The sequence below is a fragment of the Postia placenta genome (assembly GCF_002117355.1).
Source record: "Postia placenta MAD-698-R-SB12 unplaced genomic scaffold POSPLAscaffold_2, whole genome shotgun sequence".
Classification (NCBI taxonomy): domain Eukaryota; kingdom Fungi; phylum Basidiomycota; class Agaricomycetes; order Polyporales; family Adustoporiaceae; genus Rhodonia; species Rhodonia placenta.
Genome location: NW_020169833.1, coordinates 3,185,582 through 3,204,593, shown reverse-complemented (window position 1 = coordinate 3,204,593; position 19,012 = coordinate 3,185,582). Strand labels below are relative to the sequence as shown.

The 19,012-nt window shown below is 57.2% G+C and overlaps 6 protein-coding genes across 6 annotated transcripts; 4 read left to right on the top strand and 2 right to left on the bottom strand.

The window, feature by feature from the left end:
• Nucleotides 1-1,536: 1,536 nt before the first annotated feature.
• On the top strand, nucleotides 1,537-2,385 carry POSPLADRAFT_1044032 (hypothetical protein; the record flags this gene model as incomplete). The annotated part of the gene is made up of 3 exons (XM_024478447.1): nucleotides 1,537-2,091; nucleotides 2,260-2,308; nucleotides 2,333-2,385. 3 exons carry the CDS (start codon nucleotides 1,537-1,539, stop codon nucleotides 2,383-2,385), a joined length of 657 nt encoding a protein of 218 aa, XP_024343459.1.
• Nucleotides 2,386-2,497: 112 nt separating this feature from the next.
• Nucleotides 2,498-3,552, top strand: POSPLADRAFT_1044031 (hypothetical protein; the record flags this gene model as incomplete). Its single annotated transcript, XM_024478446.1, has 3 exons — nucleotides 2,498-3,058; nucleotides 3,120-3,165; nucleotides 3,236-3,552. The coding sequence occupies 3 exons, from the start codon at nucleotides 2,498-2,500 to the stop codon at nucleotides 3,550-3,552; spliced, it is 924 nt and encodes a 307-aa protein (XP_024343458.1).
• A 1,554-nt stretch (nucleotides 3,553-5,106) lies between these two features.
• POSPLADRAFT_1053293 (hypothetical protein) lies at nucleotides 5,107-7,874 on the top strand (the record flags this gene model as incomplete). The annotated part of the gene is made up of 10 exons (XM_024480375.1): nucleotides 5,107-5,344; nucleotides 5,807-6,519; nucleotides 6,575-6,798; nucleotides 6,865-6,983; nucleotides 7,045-7,100; nucleotides 7,154-7,330; nucleotides 7,418-7,529; nucleotides 7,599-7,681; nucleotides 7,738-7,771; nucleotides 7,825-7,874. 10 exons carry the CDS (start codon nucleotides 5,107-5,109, stop codon nucleotides 7,872-7,874), a joined length of 1,806 nt encoding a protein of 601 aa, XP_024343457.1.
• Nucleotides 7,875-12,838: 4,964 nt separating this feature from the next.
• On the top strand, nucleotides 12,839-15,108 carry POSPLADRAFT_1064824 (hypothetical protein; the record flags this gene model as incomplete). The annotated part of the gene is made up of 13 exons (XM_024481855.1): nucleotides 12,839-13,046; nucleotides 13,108-13,244; nucleotides 13,398-13,476; nucleotides 13,653-13,682; nucleotides 13,768-13,834; nucleotides 13,890-13,943; nucleotides 14,035-14,089; nucleotides 14,177-14,258; nucleotides 14,426-14,452; nucleotides 14,514-14,541; nucleotides 14,604-14,653; nucleotides 14,725-14,750; nucleotides 14,853-15,108. The coding sequence occupies exons 1-13, from the start codon at nucleotides 12,933-12,935 to the stop codon at nucleotides 15,106-15,108; spliced, it is 1,005 nt and encodes a 334-aa protein (XP_024343456.1). The 5' UTR covers nucleotides 12,839-12,932.
• A 756-nt stretch (nucleotides 15,109-15,864) lies between these two features.
• On the bottom strand, nucleotides 15,865-17,760 carry POSPLADRAFT_1073096 (hypothetical protein; the record flags this gene model as incomplete). The annotated part of the gene is made up of 4 exons (XM_024482569.1): nucleotides 16,939-17,760; nucleotides 16,676-16,877; nucleotides 16,119-16,618; nucleotides 15,865-16,041 (listed from the first exon to the last, which is right to left on the bottom strand). The coding sequence occupies exons 1-4, from the start codon at nucleotides 17,401-17,403 to the stop codon at nucleotides 15,865-15,867; spliced, it is 1,344 nt and encodes a 447-aa protein (XP_024343455.1). The 5' UTR covers nucleotides 17,404-17,760.
• Nucleotides 17,761-18,244: 484 nt separating this feature from the next.
• On the bottom strand, nucleotides 18,245-18,859 carry POSPLADRAFT_1131716 (hypothetical protein; the record flags this gene model as incomplete). The annotated part of the gene is made up of 1 exon (XM_024484122.1): nucleotides 18,245-18,859. One exon carries the CDS (start codon nucleotides 18,857-18,859, stop codon nucleotides 18,245-18,247), a length of 615 nt encoding a protein of 204 aa, XP_024343454.1.
• Between the last annotated feature and the right edge of the window lie 153 nt (nucleotides 18,860-19,012).

Here is a 19,012-nt window from a genome sequence, read left to right as displayed (position 1 = left end):
GCGACCACGGCTGGTCATGGATTTTGAGTGTCCTCCCGCCGTCTGAAGTCTTCGCGTCTCTTCAGCAGAAATCAGTACCGTGATGAGAGATAGACGCTCATCCGCAGCGGTTGTCTGACTGGTTACTTAGTTACGTTTGGATCAATTGCCCGTATAGCCCCCAATTCTCGACTCGAGGAGGATGTCCCAGCACAACATCACGCACGGGCCTCGTCCTGTAATCGCCAGCAATGCTGGCATCTCGGAAGAACAGGAATTGAGCGCGGATCTGCCACCCGAGTTGCTCATTCAGATACTGAGACACGTTGACGCGCATACTCTGTCCCAGCACGACATCACGCACGGGCCTCATCCTCTGGCCGCCAACAAAGCTCACATCGAAGAACAGGAACGGAGTTCGGATCTGCCGCCCGAGCTACTCATACAAGTGCTAAGACAAGTTGACGTGTATACCCTGTTGCAATGCAAGTTGGTGAGGCTTCAGTGGGTCAACACTCCTAAATGAAACCATCACGCTCATGATAATTGCGACTGCTGCAGGTATGCAAGCAATTCAACAACATTGTCAACGAGGAATTCCACCTGCAGTATGCACTCGAGCTGGCTAAAGCTGGTTACGTCGACGGTCCTCAGGTTGAAAACGGCCTCCCTGTTTTCGAGCGCTTCCAGCGGCTCAAAAAACACAGAACCGCTTGGAATGATCTGAAGTTCGACTTGTTGCCAATCAAGCTCGTGGATCATGGAAGAGTCAGGCAGTGGAAGTTCCAGAGTGGCGTGCTTGTGGTCGCTTACCTTCGCAATGCCACGGGGGAGCCCTTTGGCAAGCCTAGGGCATATGACACGCTAGATATCTATTTCCTGCGTTGTCAAAAACCCGACTTGGCATATCGCCGACATCGTCTCGGCTCTGTATATGAGTACTTCGCGATAGACATCGCAGAGGACCTTATTGTCGTATGGAACAGACCACGTACGTGGCTCCCGACTCTGCAGTGAGTAATTGCATCGACACCTAGGCTCGACGGAGTTGAAGTCCATGACGACTTGCAGGCTCCATCCAAAGTCTCTATCGAGTGGTACTTCGCACAATCGCTTTTTCCGAAAATTGATCTCGTGTCGTCTTATCGACGAGTGGACCAAAGATTCTGCAATCAGTATCCGCGGACCCCTCCTGGCGGTAGGGGGTTCTCTTTCGACTGACCTGTACGACTGGACGCACAGAGAACCAACTGTTGGTGTTTCTCTCAACCTCGGATGTATATCTTCTGAGTCATTCGCATGCAGCAGACTACCACTGTTATCAGCTCTGGATATATTTTTCTGTCGAAGTGCTGCATGGTACGGGTTACTTCAGAAGCGCCAGAGTCAGGGATCGAGGTATTGGCTCTTCAGCGAAACTCCGCAAAACCCATCGATGCTATGATCGTCGCTTACTTCGAGCTGCCGACGTCGCAGCAATATGAATGGGTGTATTCACATCCAGGCACAGGCAAACAGGTGAAAGGTATCAGCAATCACGCTGTGCTCTCGTACGCAATGAGCTGCCACGCATCCGCCCCTTGCGACTGGGGCAGGACACATGGTGAACTGTTCCCTCCCTCCAGTCCGCTGCCATTTTCGACGTCGCCGGACGTCCTGCCGCTCTGTTTGATCAATCTGGAGTTGGAGGGAGCCGACGTGACCCTCAGCCACACAATCGTTAGTTACACGCGGCCTTTCTTGGCGATCGCCAATAAGTATATGCGTCTCTCTACCCAGGGGAAGGACTCCTTTCGGTCCGTGTCTGTGCCTTGGCAAGATTGGGGTCCAAGGTCTACCTTCTGGTTCTCAGATCATCCTGATGTCTGGGGGAAAGCCACGACTCACGGATATCGCGTGATGACTCCAACCACTCTTTACGATTTCACTCCCCAGGGAAATGGACAGACCGCTGGTGATACAATTTCCAGCCGCATTGTGTACGGAACCGACGTGGACGAACGAGGGTGGCTCTATGAAAGCATCAAAACCTCCACACCATTCCGCGTCTCGGAGCTGACAGGCATGCAGTTCAGCACGTACGTGATAGATGAGGAAGTACTTGCCGTCAAGGTACGCCATGATCCAGTACGTCTATCATCAGCTAACGACTCGTAGGAGTATCCGGGCGGCACGGTCATGTTCACGCTGCTGGCTCCACAGGTCGATGGGGATCGTGATACTGTGCCTAAGCTTGAGGCGAAGGATTGACTACTGGCGCTAACATGCCACCTCGTCCAGCTCATTGTTGGCCAGTCGCAGCTGCAATCACCATTCGTTATCGTCGGAAGTATGTTGCTGGATATACTTACAGATTTCAATCGGTGTCATCGTGATTCTTTGATTTTAGAGTTCTGGTTCACGTGAGGACATCTACTATGTTTGTTATCTCGACGCGCTAGCGTCATGCTGCCGACATCGCTCTCATTTCCCCTCAGAACAATCTTTACTGACCCTTCCTGCGCTGTCCAGCATCACGATGTCCGCCCCGACACTCGCAGTCGTCGCCGCCGGTGCCATGGGCGCTGCCGTCGCGCGCCGCTTTACCGTCGCGGGATGCACTGTCCTCACAAATCTTGATGGCCGATCCGCCGCAACGCGCGCTCGCGCGGTAGCCGCTGGCATGCACGACGTACCACTCCCCGAGCTCGCTGCGCGCGCCGACTGGGTCTTAAGCATCCTCCCACCATCAGAAGCGCTCGCCTTCGCGACGCGCTACCGCGACGCACACGTGCGCGCTGAATCAAAAATCAGGAGCGCGAAAGTGGCATTCGCGGATTGCAACGCAGTGAGCCCCGAGACGGCGAAGAAGATTGCTGTGCTGTTTGCGGGAAGCGGGATCGGCTTCGTAGACGCGGGCATCATCGGTGGTCCGCCGCGGGATGGATATGACCCGGTGTTCTATGCATCCGCAGAGCTTGAAGACGCGGAGCTGCTGGAAAGCTTCGCAGGCTTGAGCAAGTGGGGGCTTAAGGTCTCGCCGTTGACCGGAGAGGGTGTAGGCGTTGGCGATGCAAGTGCACTCAAGATGTCATACGCGGTCAGTGAGACTACATGTCAATAAGGATTGTGAGAGCCTGCTATTCATTTTGCATATGCAGGGCATCACGAAGGGGTTGACTGGCCTGTGCTCTACGATGATCCTGGGTGCGCAGTGATTGAGTTTGCCCTCTGTGCCGCAGTACTCACTGACCGGCGTCTTGCGGTTACAATATAGCCGCGCACGCCTCATCACCGGCCACCGCGCAAGCGCTGCTGAATGAGCTGAACGCCTCACAGCCCGCCATCTTGCAGCGCATTACTCGAACTATACCTGATATGCTTCCAAAAGCATACCGCTGGGTAGGCGAGATGAAAGAAATCTCCGCCTTTGTGGGCGCTGGTGAAGGCGAGATCCACCAGGGCCTTGCTCATCTGTACGAGCGTGTGGAACGCTCGCTGAAGGAGGAGCAGGAGGGCGGTGGAGGACAGGATGTCAAGGCGTTGCGAGGATTTGTGGATGACGCAAAGAAAGTGATCGAGCGCTCTAAATGAGGCGATCATCCCGATGACACGAGCGGATGCAAGGCTGTTCCATTGCTATCGCGGGTGGTGAAATTTTGCAACATTGAGATGACCGCGGACAGATGACCAGTAATCTGCATATTCTGAGGGTGCCGAGCGCTGATAGTGCACCAGATCCGCCCGTCCCGTTACAAAGGCCCAGTCTCCAGTAAATGCATGTTTCTTTCGTTGTGCTTTTGTGATGCAAGCGGATTATCCACGGCGATTGAGGCTCGGGCGAGGATTCCCCGCTGTAAATCTGACGCCGCCGTTGATGGTGATGCACAAGTACAGTGGCTCTGACTATATGACCGATACTTGACGACCGAGCAAATGAGTCGCTATGACTACTAAGAAGTGAGAATCAACTTGAGAGTAGGTCTGGAGCTGTGAACAACCATCTGACGGGTCAACCATCTTCCCAGATTGTATGGAGGAATCCCGAGTCCAGACATTGCTTGAGGCACAAGAGCGGCTATTGAAGAAGTAGAAGCGTCCAGCTAGACGATAGCGCAGACCACGAGCGGCCGGGAGGGGTGCCGGCGAAGAGCATGGTTCAGGGACCATGCATTGCCGGCGGATGTGCGTCGAATATGGCATCTTGAACCCGTACTTGGAACAGACAAACCCTTTGGATCAAGTTTTTGTGGAACTGTGAGAGAAACTTGGACGTGAACAATAACGGCAGCCGTGGCACTCATAGACTTACGGGAGCAATCATTGCAAGCTTTAGACACACGAAATTTTGGCCGCTGGGGCATCAGAAAGTATACCCGTTTCATGTAGACACTGATAAAAGGTTATGGGGATGGGTATCTTTGTTAAGCCTGAACAGGAGGACTAAAGGACGTGCGAGCATTTCGAACGCCTTTCTCAGCTGGGAATTGACACTCCGGAAGATCAAGAAGTACCTGGTGATATGATTTTGGCACGCCATAATTTCATGACTTGATGTTTAAAAGGCCCGGCCGCATTGAGCATAACAACGGAATCTATCTTTCGTCTTCGGTCCTAGAGCGCAAATTAGCGAGCATGCAGATTGCAGTCGACAGTACTTTGTACGAGCGCGCACAGAACGCCCTAACTCATGGGTCACGTGACGAGCGCGTCGAGCGCGTCTGAGTGGTAGAGGCCTGATCAACACAGGTTTTTCATTGCCATCATGCACCGCGTGGGCCCCTCGGCATTGCTCATCAAAGTATTATCACCGTCGGGCTTCAGCCAGATTCCGCACTCAGATCAATCCTCTCGCGGCAGCTCAGCTGAAGGAAGATATGCTGGGCGTCATCACCGGGGCCTCGGTACGTCTGCGTCCACGCTTTTCCCACTCCTGCTCCCGCCATCTCATATCAAACTCAAAGTCAGGACCTTCCGAATGCCGCCGCCGAGAGATATGAAACGACCAAATGGATACAAGGACGTCCGACATCATCATGCGCACGTCCGGATCCATCTGTCACATTTCAAAGCCTGACTGCTTGGTTGCCTCTCTTCCCACTCTCGTACCTTCTCACAAGTGCCTCCATCTGCCTGCTCGCTGCGCCCATGGCTATCCTGACCCTCGAGCCTCTTGACCCGCTGAGTCTTGTAATTGCGCCGCCTAAGAATGAATCTCCCGCCGATCGTTGGGCGCGAGAGCAGAGAGAGGCACAGGCACGCCTAATCAGCGAACAGATCGACGCCCAGATTAAGGCAGAAAAGCAAGCCTCAAGAAAAAGACTCAAACCGGTCAAGATCCTGTTACTTGGCCAGAGTGAGAGTGGCAAGTCCACCACTGTTAAAAGTTCGTATCATTCTGTCCTTGCTATTCATCATCACGAGTGTGCCCAAAATGTCGTATTCAGCGTGCTGGACTAGTTCCCCTTCCAGCTCCAGGGAGAGGGTGCCCTGTCCCTGGCGCTGGATGAGTACCTGTTTGGTCACATTGTCTATCGATACTCCAGATTGGAGGCGTTGCCGCGAGCGGTGAGCTCCCCAGTCTCATGTTAGGCTGAGGCAACGCCGGAAGTTTACTAGAGCTTTGAACCGCTTGTGAAGTCGGTTGACGCTTGCCCTTCACGGCCAGTCCCTGATTCTTCCGTGCGGCCTCTGAGGGCTCAAATTGAGAAACCTCTGCTGGCCTTGCTAACTTTGAGATGGCAAGCCATCAACCCTGAGAGCCCACAGAGAGTCTGTTATCCGACATACTGCGAAACTTCGTGCTATCTTGATCTTGTGGACCCCTTGCTGACCCAGTGCCTGTCAGATTTCCAGCTTGCCTATGCATACTCTTCATTTCTGGAAGAGCGTTCTGCATGGAAAGCCGTGATACACCTTAACCTGATCCGTTCTGTCAATGCTATCCTAGATGTTCTCTCGAAGGAGATGCCTCGCACTACCTCGCAACCACAATCACCGCTCAATACCCCTCGGAATCGCTCTCTCTCTCGACCATCGACAGTCCGCGTCAGATCCAGCCTGTCAATCACACAACCTTCCAGCACTCCCCCATCTGCTATCCACGTCCGGCCGAGCACAAGTGCCGGAAGCCGAACTAGCCAGCCCTCAGAGGCAACGCTCGTAGAGCCTAACAATGATCCTGATGCAGATGACGACCCAGAAGACGATGACGATGACGAAATAGACTCGAGCGCACCTCCGCTCACCGACCGGCATCGCATGCTCCAGCTGCGTCTCGCGCCCCTGCGGCAGATACAACGTGATCTTGAGCGCAGCCTCGGTGCAGCAAGCACGGAGGCTCCCGAGTTCGCAGGCGAAGCGGCACCTTGGACTCGCCTGGACGATGTTTTAGGCACGCGGGGTACAAGGGAGTTCTCCATCACGAGCCGGAGCGGGTGGAAGAAAGCGCTGAAGCGGGTCAAGGCGGGGTACAGCTCGGGGCGCAGGACGTCGCTGGGCTCCCGGGATGAGGCCCGTGTGGGAACTGGATCAGCAGAGGATGCTGCTCTTAGAAAACAGGTGGGTCCATGTGCAATTATATAAATGTCGGGAATTGACGGATGCCATCTGGCAGCCTCTCGATAAACGGAGAAGCCGACCGCAGTCGCCGTTTGTGTTCGATGTCAGTATGGATGACGAGTATGATGATGAGGGGGAATGCGAGCCACAGGCGCAGAGCGCAGCCGAGGTCATAGCCTCGTGTGCAGAGGACGTGGCGGCGCTGTGGTCAGATGCAGGAGTACAGGCGGTGCTGTCCCGCCGTAAGGCCAAAGCGCGGCTTGAGGAGGGACCAGGCTTGTGCGTATTGCTCATCACAGCCATAACTTCGCGTTGATCTCAGCTTCTTGTTTCTGCATGCCACAGTTTCCTGAACGACGTCGCCCGAATCGCAGCACGAGGCTATGAGCCGTCAGACGAGGACGTTGTGCGTGCGCGCCTGCGCACGATGGGCGTGCAAGAGTACCGGTTTAGATTCGAACGGGGTCAGTCTGCAGACCGCTTTACCTATATAACTATCAGTGTTATACTTACGAGCCATTCCAGGACCAGACGCCGGGCGGGACTGGCTATTGTATGATGTCGGCGGCGCTCGATCCCTCGTGTGTCTTTATATTCACCATCTCGTTACGTTTCTGATTGCAGCATACCACAGCGACACGCCTGGCTACCGTACTTCGACGACATCAACGCGCTGATCTTCCTCGCGCCCATCAGCTGCTTTGACGAGCGGCTTGCGGAGGATCGCCGCGTGAACCGTTTGCAGGATAGCATTCTCCTTTGGAAGGCTGTATGTGGCTCGAAGCTACTGCAGAACGTGCAGCTCATCCTTGTACGTAACTTCGCTTCCTTCCCTTGTGGTGCCTATACACAGAGCGTGCTAACTCTGATTGTATGATTGTGGATACCATCGGAGCAGTTCCTGAACAAATGCGACCTTTTGCACAAGAAACTCTCGCGCGGTGTTCACGTGGCGAAATTTGTCCCAAGCTACGGAGATAAGCCGAACGACGTCCGCGAAGTGGCAAAGTGTGAGTTGCATTTGTCGGTCCTGTCGATTAACCGTGTGCTAAATAGGCCTAATTACGGTATGACAACAGATTTCCGTCACCAATTCAAGGACATTTTCACCAGATATTCTCCCGAGAAACGGCCGTTCTATGCCTATATGACATCTGTCACTGTGAGAGGAGCTGTCAGTTCCGTGGATTGTGGTAACGATATTGTGCATTACTACAGGATACAAAAGCTACAGCCGTTACCGTCGCCACAGGTATTGATGCATCCCAAACACGTAAACGTTCTGCTAATTTTGTCGGTCTCCAGTGCGGGACGGTATACATCGCAACAGCATGAAGGGCGCAGACATGCTTTAATCTAAATTATCGTCGTAACTCTATTTACATATTGGACTGTACGATGGACATGTCAACGCGTAATTTCTTGGTTTTGTAATTGTCGTGGATCCAAGGGCGCGGGGGCCCATCGGTCTGTAGTAATGCACCATACGTACCCTATCGTCCTGCACCATGCTTTATGTCGAGTGTGGATGCCCATTCATGTCAAGCGTAGCTTGTATTTAAATTCGCGTCAAGCGCCATGGAATAATGAATTTCGACCAAGACGACCTATTAAGCGAGTCAGCAGAGATATACCCAAGCACCAGTCCAGTAGACTGTGCATACCCATGCAGTCGGTAGACCGGGCCTCCAAGTCGGCATCCCTTACTGCGAACATCCCGAGAGATTCTCAGGCGGGGATGCGGTGGCTGATGGCACGAAGTCCGAATATTGAGTTCGATAGGTTTTAGGTTGCTTTCCCATAATCCCGCTAGATCCCGCACGACTGTGCTCGTTACACGTCTGACTTGTCGATATGTATCTAGTACCTGTCAAACTTGGGGGCGAGCGACCAAAGAACCCCTTGGAGGAATCAATAGCACAAACACCTAAGCACTTACATCCGATCGGCCCGGGTTGAGAAAGTCCAAAGGAAAGAAACGGGATTCGAGGAATGCACACCTATGACAACGTCCTCAAGCTTCCCAATCACCCCGGTGACTGCTTTTCGAATTCTCGTGTGACTCAGAAGAATACAAGAATCAACGGCGTTGGCCATGGGAAGCAAACCAGAACTATGTGTCTCTCAGATGTCAAACCTCGAGTCTGTATCTCCCTGAGCAGCCAAGATTTCGACAATGTTCGACGCGAGGTTCAAGCTTTAGCGTACCCTTCCCAGTGGTCCGTCAGTCCTCTTAACAATGGACGTCAGGTTGTGCGCCCAAACATTGAGCAACGACGGATCTTCACGTCCACCAACCACCCGTTCGTCTAGGCATCCATCCCGTACACGATGCGGCTGTATTGCGCATCATCGGAATCTTGTCTGTTAGTGTCTCGAGGAGGGAAATCGTACATCATAGCAGGAGTCTAGCGCTATATCCGCACCTCGCGGGCCTCCCCAAGCACAATCGGCGTCCCCAAACCAAGAAGGGTATCTCGGACCCCACTTCTTTCAATGGGGTATTTACCACCTCAGATGCAGTCCCGTCTTCAGGGGAGAGATGCATTAAGCCATCGACGATATTAATACACGGCCCGCGTACACACAAGGCATGACGGGTCAATGAGAGTACATACTGCGATCACTAATCGTGCAGGAGTCCTAGGCCTCGACGACTTCGGAGCGCGCTGACTGAATGCGTTGTGCGACAGAGCGAGTCTTGCCAACACATTGTCGTGCAAAGCGACCAGGATATCGCAACGCTGCAAGAGCATCGAGTCGTCTTCCCTTTGACAAAAGCCCACAAGCTTGTTGAGAAGCCCTGCGGCTCCTGTGAGAGAGAGGGGCCGCTCACATAATAGAACCAGCAGATGGGACGCGGTCGGTGCATGAGGAGTCGTGCAGCCCGTGTTGATGATTGTGGACACCGCAGTCGCAGCCGGCAACGTGACAGCCATCGGCTTCCATGAGACACATTTCGATGGTGGCTGGCGGAGAAGGGGGGGATCTCAATCATGGCTGTCCTGCGGTCTGGCATGAAAGACGCCGCAAGGAACAAGAGGGATGTAGCGGCAGAAATCTCAGAGGCTGTTGTGTTGCTACCGACTGACACATGGGACAGGACATTGTGATAGCCGGTGGTGCTAGCAGCATTGAGACGTGAAAACGTGACTTCTTGCGCTGAATCGTTTCGCGTTGTCGGTCCACACGGCATGTAGCGGCACAGTCAGGCTGCATCTGCTTGTGCTGCTTGACATTTTCTGCACGATCAAGCTTTGTCAATTCAAGCAAATCAAGCTGGCGGGGCAGTAGGCGATCACATATGGTGGAACAACAGCTGCAATCGGCTTCGGCTTCGGATCCGAGGCGAAGGCTCGATAAACATCGGACCGTCCGCGCATGGGGACAATACCCCAGACTTTGCACCATGTAGAAGCTGAGGTGAAGAAGAGGACGTAGCCTGAAACCCGAGCCAATGACGGAAAGGCCATGGATCATGGATAAGCCTCGGTGTTCACATCGCCAGGAGACGCAGGCGCAGGAGATCGAGAGTGTAAAGTGTCATAAGTGTCTCGATGAGCGATAGGGATATTCAATCGAGGAGGGCACCGTGAGCTCCCATATATCCAAGGATGTGATATCTTCCAGCTTCATGGGCAGCTTTTCCAATCTCTTATCCCAAGAAGTTTGCGATAGTTCCTCTCTCCATCTCTCCATAGCATAGCCCATGGTGTGGAACGAGCATCAACAAACCATCAGTGATCACCTGAGTCTCGAAAGGCACCCCTCGAGTTACATGGTCGTTTTTCAGATGGCGAATACAGGCACAATGAGAGCGCAAGTTCGAAATGTCATAAGAAACAATACACAGAAGCTGGCGGCCACTCACCTGCAGCATTCTCAAGGGCTTCGGTCTCGAGGTATAGTTGCCTTAGGCCGTCTATAGTGTGCTGGTGGGGGCCCAGAGGAGGGAACGTGCGCAGCGCACGGCGCAAACCCTCTCGGCAATCCTACACCAGTAAGGTGTCGATAAAGGTGAGCGAGGGGCCAAACAAATGACTCAGCTGCCTCCCAAGATGACTCTGTAATACAGGTCAAAGGCCACGACCTTGATTTTGTCAGCAACTACAGATGGACGAGCTACCAGTGCCATCGAGAATCACAGTGCTGGGTTATCACCTCAGTCTATCGCCACGACACCGTAGAGATAGACTGGGGTGGGTCCCCGTCTCCGGGGATTTGCATTGTGCGCAATGCCACTGCACCCTTCTTCAAAAGCGGCAGAGAACGATGGGCGTTCGCTTGAGCACGGTCCCGCGCTGTCTAGCGAGAAACCTCATCAGGACAAGCAGGAGGGGAGATAAGATCCTTGGCACTTATTTCGGACCGCCTTGTTTCTCGCTTTTTCTCTTCAGCGATATTTAAGCGGCAACTTTGAATCGACCTGGCTTCTACTAGCTAGTCTGTGTTGCTGCAGTACTCTTGCACCGCGAGAAGTAGCAGACACCTCCCATGCCGTCTTGTTGTGCGCACTGCAGCCCGCGTGCCGCATCGGTGCACGCCGCTGGTGATGCAACACGTCCGCTGCTGATATAGATACATGATACATGATATATAAGTGCATGCCGTGGCCCACCGGTGCACCCGCCACACGTCCCCGCGCCGCCGGCGTTGTCCTGGCGGAATGCAATATGGGATGCTCGACGCGTGACGGCCCATCAAGTCGTCGAGGAACAGCAGGAGCGGCGAGCGCCGGACAGAAGCGTCCGCGTCCGCAGCGGCCTTCGTTTCGTCTCGTTTTCTTTCCCGTTCTGATTCTCCTTACGACGCGCGCGCGGGCGGCTGACCAGTGACGACGGGGGCTGCGCGGCGATAGTGCGGGCCGGTGATTCGAGGAGTGCGGGCAGGTGGTTCGAGGACACGCGCGCACAGACGTCTGGCTGGCTGGCCCGCTTCCGTGATCTGATCTGATCTGATCTGGCGAGCCACGACAACGCGGGACGCGAAGGCGCACCTTGCTGCATTTCGAGTCCATCGCGTGGCCTGCTTCGCGCAAGGCTGATGCCGGGGAGGTGGCTGGCTCGATGTTTTGGTAGGTGCACCAGTACTGTTCAACGCTTGCGCCACGCTACTGCCTATGTGATCCCTGTGTCCTCCTCTTCGTGCTCGCCGTACAAGGCTTTGTGTATATAAAGACAAGTCTCGTCCCTCGAGAACCGATGCGGACGTGTCACCTGCCCATGACGTGCAAGTCATAGGCATGACCTCACGAATGCCCCTGCAATCGACCATCGACCCCAAGACTTTAGCTTGACACCCGGGACGTCGGGGGACGTCTATTCTTATGGCACGCCAAGCCTCGTTCGTCGCGCGACGCGCGAGGCTTCGTAAGGGCGTGACGTCTACCGTGCCTTGCCGTATTTGGGATGGGCACTAGCGGGCCACTGGAATGCACTGCGAGCCAAATATACACGCCTTTTGCGTCTCGTGCCAATGGACTGCTTGTTCGGCATGTGCGTTCCGTCCGGCTGATTGTCTCGCGCTGTTGCGTTGTTTGTGCTGCGTGCCCGCGTCAGATGCGGTGCCAGCATTACTGGACGCACATCGCGCCCAGAGAGAGCGGCCCGCCGATGCGCGCCACGCGCAGTATCGCTGCTCCTTGAACTGTGGCATTGACCAACGTCCGGCGTGGACACGGCTTGCGTGTGGACCGTCGTCGAAGGTGCACACGCGCAGGCTGGGCGCTGCTGCGACAGGCACACGCGGCATGCGTGCTGTCGCTGCGGGGACGAACATCAAACGCAAACGGACGGGAGGCGGGTCTGGTGATCGTCGACTGACGAATGCGGCGGGATCACGATGGGCGTCGGCAGGCTAGCGGGGGACGTGCGGGCGACTATCTGCGGGTGTGATGTATGATCCGATACAAGTCGCCGTTTGTGATATTGCGAGGTATTTGCTGCGCGTGGGAGCGGGGAGGCGGGGAGGTCGCCCGACGAGGTCGGGGGTGAGCGCCGACAGGGGTCACGTACGGGCGGGATCTGAGATCTGGATCCGGCTACTTTCCCCGGATTGGCTGACAGGATTGATGGGAGCCCCGCATTCGCGCGCTGGGCAGCGTCGCCCTCGTCGTCGCGTCTGTGCAAGCAAGTGCCCTCTTATCGATGCTCCTGCATCCTGCCACACTCGCGCGTCGATGTGATAGGCTAGCCGTGGCGAAAAGGTTCCGCGGCCGAAAGGGGGATGGCCCGCCAGGCTGAGATCGAAGCAGCCCGGTGCATGACACACCTGCCGAATCCTTCTGGGAGCAGCCCCCCCTCATTGGGCCGTCCCTTCTGGCATCGTGAAACCCAGCGCCTGCGCGAGCGTACATATACTGCCCCGCCCTGCGCGCGGCCTGTCCCCCGCTTGCCCCTCCCACTGCGCACATCATGGCCTCCTTCGACCCCCCAAGCACCCTCAAGCCCGCCCAGGTCGCAGTCGCCATGGTCGAGCACGGCATCGTCAAGCACCGCACCCGCGCAGACAAGGTCTTCTTCAAGGCCGTGCGTCCTCTCGCCCCGTCTGTTCTTCACGGCACGTGCTTACCCCGCCCCGCGCATCCAGGTCGGCGCAGGCATCATGCTCTCCTTCGGAGGCCTCCTCTCCGAGATCATTGGCGGCGGCTCCGCCGGCATCAACGCCAACAACCCCGGCCTCGTCAAGGTCCTCGCCGGCGCCGTCTTTCCCGTCGGTTTGATAATGTGTGTACGCGTTCGCTATTCTTGCCGTCGTCTCGTCGTCTCGCCGCGCTTCCCTCCCATCCCATCCCATCTCCGCCTATCGGCCTCTCCATCACCTCTTTCGCCTTCACCTTCGCGTCCGCGCATATCATCGTAACCGTATCAGGATCATAGCCCTGTTACGGCTACGATTGCGGTTACGGCATCCCCTGCCAAGGCCATGCGCACATCGAGCGCCTTGCATTTCGGCTTCGTGTGCCGCACGCGGGGCCGGTGCGCACGCGTCTGGCCATCGATCGCCACCACTACGCCAGAAGCGCAGAATTCAAGCGCAGAATCCCAACAGAATCCCAGAATCCCATGATCCCAGAACCAGAACCGCAGAACCGCGAGCTGACCATGTCGTGATCCCGCAGGATCGTGCTGCAGGGGCAGGAGCTCCTCACGAGCAACCTGATGGTGCGCGTCTCCGTTCTCATTGGTCGCTTCCCCGCCGCTCACAAGGCTCGCCACGTCCCTGCACCCATCCGGACGCGCACCGCAGATATTCCCCATGGCGTGCATCAAGGGCGTCGTCCCGTGGTGGGGGCTGCCGTGGAACTGGCTTATCGGTGCGCGCCGCTCCGCCTATCCCTGCCGTCTGCGCGCTGATGGCGCCCGGCACAGTGACCTTCGGCAATCTGTGCGGCAGCCTCTTCTTCGCGGCCGTCCTGACCAAGTGTGAGCACGCGCCTCGCGCCCTGCGCCCCGCGGTGTCCAGTGTCCACAGTGAGCGGCTGACACGGCGGGTCGCGCCTTTTGCCTTTTGCAGATAGCGGCGTCATCTCGACGGAGCCGTACATCAGCTACGCGCAGGACTTTGCCCTGTACGTCCCGTCTCTGTCCTCTCCGTCTCGCCCTCCTGGGCGCAAGTGGAGGCCGTCGCGCTGACGCCGGTGTACGTACGCGCGCAGGCACAAGGCGAAGGAGCCGGAGTGGTACCAGATCTTCCTGCGCGGGATCGGGTGCAACTGGCTCGTGTGCGTCGCCGTCTGGGTGAGTGCGCCGTGTGTTGTTGCGGCGCGTGTGCCGCTGGACGGGCGTATGCTGATGAGCGCGATGGGTTGTGGGTTAGCAAGCGGCCGGGGCGCGCGACACGCTCTCCAAGGTGAGCTCGGGCACCCGTTCGTGGTACCGCGGCTGACCGCGACCGCGACCTGCAGATTGTGGCGATATGGATACCCATCATGGTACGCCGCGCGCCGCATCCATCCATGCACCGCAGGCCGCGCGCTCACCCCCGTCCCGTAGATCTTCGTCTCTGCAGGATTTGACCACGGTGAGCAGCGTCTGCGCTGAGACGCCACGGTGCGCACCGCTGAACGACTGTCCCCCTCACAGTGGTCGCGAACATGTTCTCGATCCCGCTGGGCATCATGTTCGGCGCACCCGTGCGTCGTTCATCCCATATCCTCACTGTAGACACGCACCGCTGACGACCCGTTTTTACCGCCCGCTGCAGATGACCGCGGGGTACTACATCGGAAAGTGCGTCGTCTTCCTTCCGCTCACCCGCCCCTTTCTTTTTCCTTGCGCACCGGCGAGAACGCCGCACGGACGCTGACGCTGACATCGCGCTCCACCCCGCAGGTCGCTCATCCCGTCGTACCTCGGCAACATCGTCGGCGGGCTGCTCGTCGGGCTCCCCGCGGTGTACTTCTACCTCGGGGACTACCGCGCGGGCGGGCTGCGCGGCGTCGAGGAGGGCGAGGGCTTCAGCGCCGGCGCGGCGGCCGTGGGCGGGAGCGGGAGCGGGGACAGGGATGCGGACGGCTCGAGCAGCCGGGGCAGCGGCGCGAAGACGAAGGAGGAGCAGTATGAGGTCTCACCGGGCAAGGCGGAGTGAGGTTCTTCCGTATCGGTATCATGGTATGGATAGTGGGGCGCCGCTGCGGCGCTGCTGTTGTCGGTCGACGTTCGACGTCCGGCGTTCGACGTTCGGCGTTCAACATTTAACACACCCTAGACCGCTGTGGCGACGTAATGATTTGTGTAATACTAGGCTGTCTAATGCTACTTTCTTCGATCGATCGCGCGCACGACGCTGTTGGCAAGGGCTGATCGCCGGAGGGCTTGGCTGGGTCGTCGATCGGGCCCGCTCGCGGTTCTCGCCAAGGCCGATGGACATATACTTAGTAGTGCTGGGAATCTCCCGCTCGGCGGTGTACCTGGCTGACGCAGCATGCTGAGTTTTAAGCTTTTGACGGAGCTTCGTCGGTCTCCTCATGGCGGCCAACCAGACCTCTCCGTGCACTCGCGCCCAGGAGGGATGAATGGGCGACAGGGAACTGCAGTATGACATTCATTGCGAATGTACAGGTCGAGGCACACAGACCGCGTGCGTAGTAAGAGTCTCATTTTCCGCAGCATACCGGAGAATACGACCGTCACTGCGTCCCGCGCTGTACGTCGGCCGAGTGGCGCTGCTGACTGAAAGCCCCCACCCCTCCGTCTCTAGCGCCGCGCGCTGAGTCAACCCGTGCGTAGCGGTGCCTGAGCGGTGCCCACGATGCCTATCACGAGGGGAAGCGGCGTGTGAGCACGATCGCACGCTGAATACTCGCACGGGCGCGGGAGGGGGAGGAGGCGTGCACACCTGCGTCTAAGCGGCGTCAACGCCGAGAAACGCGGCGAACGCGAGTGCCATGACCTCGAGCCCGACCTGGAGCTCGCCCGCGATGTCGATGCTCTCGTTGGCGACGTGCGCCTCGGAGATGTAGCCCGGGCCGTAGACGATGGTCGCGTTCAGCGGCGGGCTGAGCGAGTGCACGGGGAAGCGCTGCATGGCCCCGGGGGAGGGAAGAGGATCACGCGTCAGTGCCCGTCGTGTCGTGCGACTGCAGAGGACAGACCGACCTGGTCGTCGCTCCCCGGCGAGCTGACGATGCCCGCCTCCTGGCCCGTCACGACCTGAATCGCGTCCCGGAACACCGCCGCGATCGGCTGCTCCGGGTCGACCCACGTCGCCTCCGTCGCGTAGTTCTCCGCGTACTCGTACCTGAGGTCCTCGAACCCGGGCGTCGCCTTCAGCGCCGCGAGGACGTCCGCGATCTCCCTGCGCGCGTCCGCGAGCGTCTCCCCGGGGACGAGCCGGCGGTCGAACGACACGGCCGCGACGCTCGGCACGGTGTTGATGTTGTCGCCCGCGCGGAGCTGCGTGAACGCGAGCGACGCCATGCGCGCCTCGGGCGGGATCACGCGCTCGTCGCGCCGGTCCGCAAGCCGCGGGCAGAGCGTGCTCGTCGCGAGCTGCACGAACGCGCAGGCGTGGTGCAGCGCGTTCACGCCGAGCCCGGGCATAGAGCCGTGCGAGAGGCGGCCGCGGAAGGTCACGGTTCCCCAGATCGTGCCGCGGTCTGGCGGGCAGGGATAAGCGTCGAGGTAGGAGGAAGAATGCTAGGGAGGCGACGTACGGCCACAGCAGACGTTGGTCGTGTTCAGGGGCTCTGTGATCACGATCGCGTCGATCTCGTCCGCCTTGATGTACCCGTTGTCCACGAGGAACCCCATGCCAGCATTCCGCACGCCAGTCGTTTCTTCATCGACAACGCCAGACTGTTCTATGTTCCCCTTCAGCTTCAGACCAGCCCTCTTGATCGCCTCTACGGCAAATATCTGGGCAACAATGGTCGACAGTTGCAATTTCCATTTGAGCCGAGCACTGGGCATATCGTACCTGCGCAGCAATGCCGCCCTTCATATCGGACGTACCACGGCCATACATGCGACCCCCATGAACCTCGGCACCGAACGGCGGGTATCGCCAGTCCTCGACGGTGCCAATGGGCACAACGTCAAAATGGCCGTTCGCGTGCAGTGTCTTGCGCCCCTCTGTCCCGCGCAGACGTCCGATCACGTTCGTACGCGGCAGACCCTCGCCAGCGGGCGCGAGGGCCGGGAGCTGTTCCGCGGGGACCTCGACGTACTCCACCGCGTATCCGAGCGAGGCGAGGGTGTGGCCGATGAGCTGCGCGCACTCGAGGTAGTTCCTCCCTGGAGGGTTGGTGGTATCGATGCGCACCAGCGAAGCTAGGAAATCGCGGCACTGAGGAAGCACTTCTGCCGCCGCTTGCCTGACTGCGGCGATCTGAGCCGGGGTCAGGCTGCCGGAGATGGTGTATGATGCTCCAGAGGCGGTCATATTCAGGTCTGAGGATGGATATGATGTGGTCGAAAGGAGCCTCTAGATAACACGAGAGCACTATAGGCTCAAGAAGCCGGCGAATCGGTGGAGCGCGCTCGATAAGAACTGTCGTCTTTTGAGATATCAGCTCAGAATACACGAGTTAAGACTTTGCTTTGTCATGATCGTCTCATACAAGCCTGGGCTGATAGACAACATAAGAGACATAAGACAAAGAGAAGCGGCCTGATGAACAGTGTTGTATGTCGAACGAAGCAGAGATGCCGATGCTTGTATATTTCCGGAGTATCGGTTGAGGGTCGTTCGAGAAGACCACGTTGACGAGTAATGGTCGTCGAGAGGGGCACTGTTCGTTGAGTAGTTGACGACCAGTGCAGCAGGAGACAACCTCCGCCTGAGCTCGATGAAGTTCGGTCACGTGTGGCTATACGCGCCGACGCGGCCAGACGCGGCCCCGCTGAAGTTGCGCAAATCTGATTTTCGCGGATACGTGCCACAGCGCGAACTAGTATCAGTCAAGACCACTCACAAGGAAGCAAAGTGTACCCTGGTAGACACAGCCTACGCTTAGCTGAGCATTTGGCTGAGAAAGTCAGCAAGACGCTTCCTTGCATCGTAAGTCCACGATTAAATTGCTATGGCGAACAGTCGGGTTCACTTAAAGTGCCTATCCAACTTCTCGCTCGCATAGCTTATGACTTCTGTAAAAATTTGAATGGCGATGACACCGGCAAATATATCTCATCTCAATGAAACAACCAACGCCCTAACTCTTACCCCTATGAACCATACGAATATCTTTGATACTCCGCGCGGTCAATCGAGACGATAATTCATTTCAAACACTTTGTGATAGTGCATGAGCATCACTACTAAGAGCTAGACGCTTCATGCTCCACTTGAGCTCGCGCTCCGCGCATATCCGCGCCCTCTCTTTCAAGATATGCTCATACGTCTTCAGCTGCCGCATGAAGCCGCTATTCGGCCTCACCACTTGCCGCCTCGACACCGTGTGCCGAAGTGCATCTTCCAGCGACCACCCCTTGGACGCCATGAGGTAGGCTATTGCGACACTGGCGCTGCGGCTCATCCCCCAGATGCAGTGGATCATCACTTGTCCTCTCCGGTCGAAGGCGCGTCGGATCCATCGAATGGTGAAGTCGAGATACTCGATGAGGTGTGCGTCGTGCGTGTCGTCGATAGGAATGCAGATATGGTCCATGCCGGTAGGGAAGCGTGGGCAGCCACGCTTCACCACAGAGGCGACGTGGGTGATGCCAAGACCGCGGATCGTGGCGGGAGAGGTTGCGGTGTACATGTCGCTGATGAATAGACCTGGCACGATCTCGCTGGCCTGGGGGTGGAAGTCATCGAGCGGAGTTCGCTGGATGCATGTAGCACGTAGTGCCCGGCGCTCGAAGTAATCGTCGTCGACGCTTAGGGAGCGTAGCATGGAGAGGGGAGAGTCGGCACGCGGTGGCGAGATCAACTTTCTCGTCTCGGTGTTCTACGCCCGATACTAGAATGAGAATGTGTAAGGGTGAAGGAGAGAATGCGCTCACCTTTGGGGCGTGCTGCACGGTGACAATAGTGACCTCGACGACAG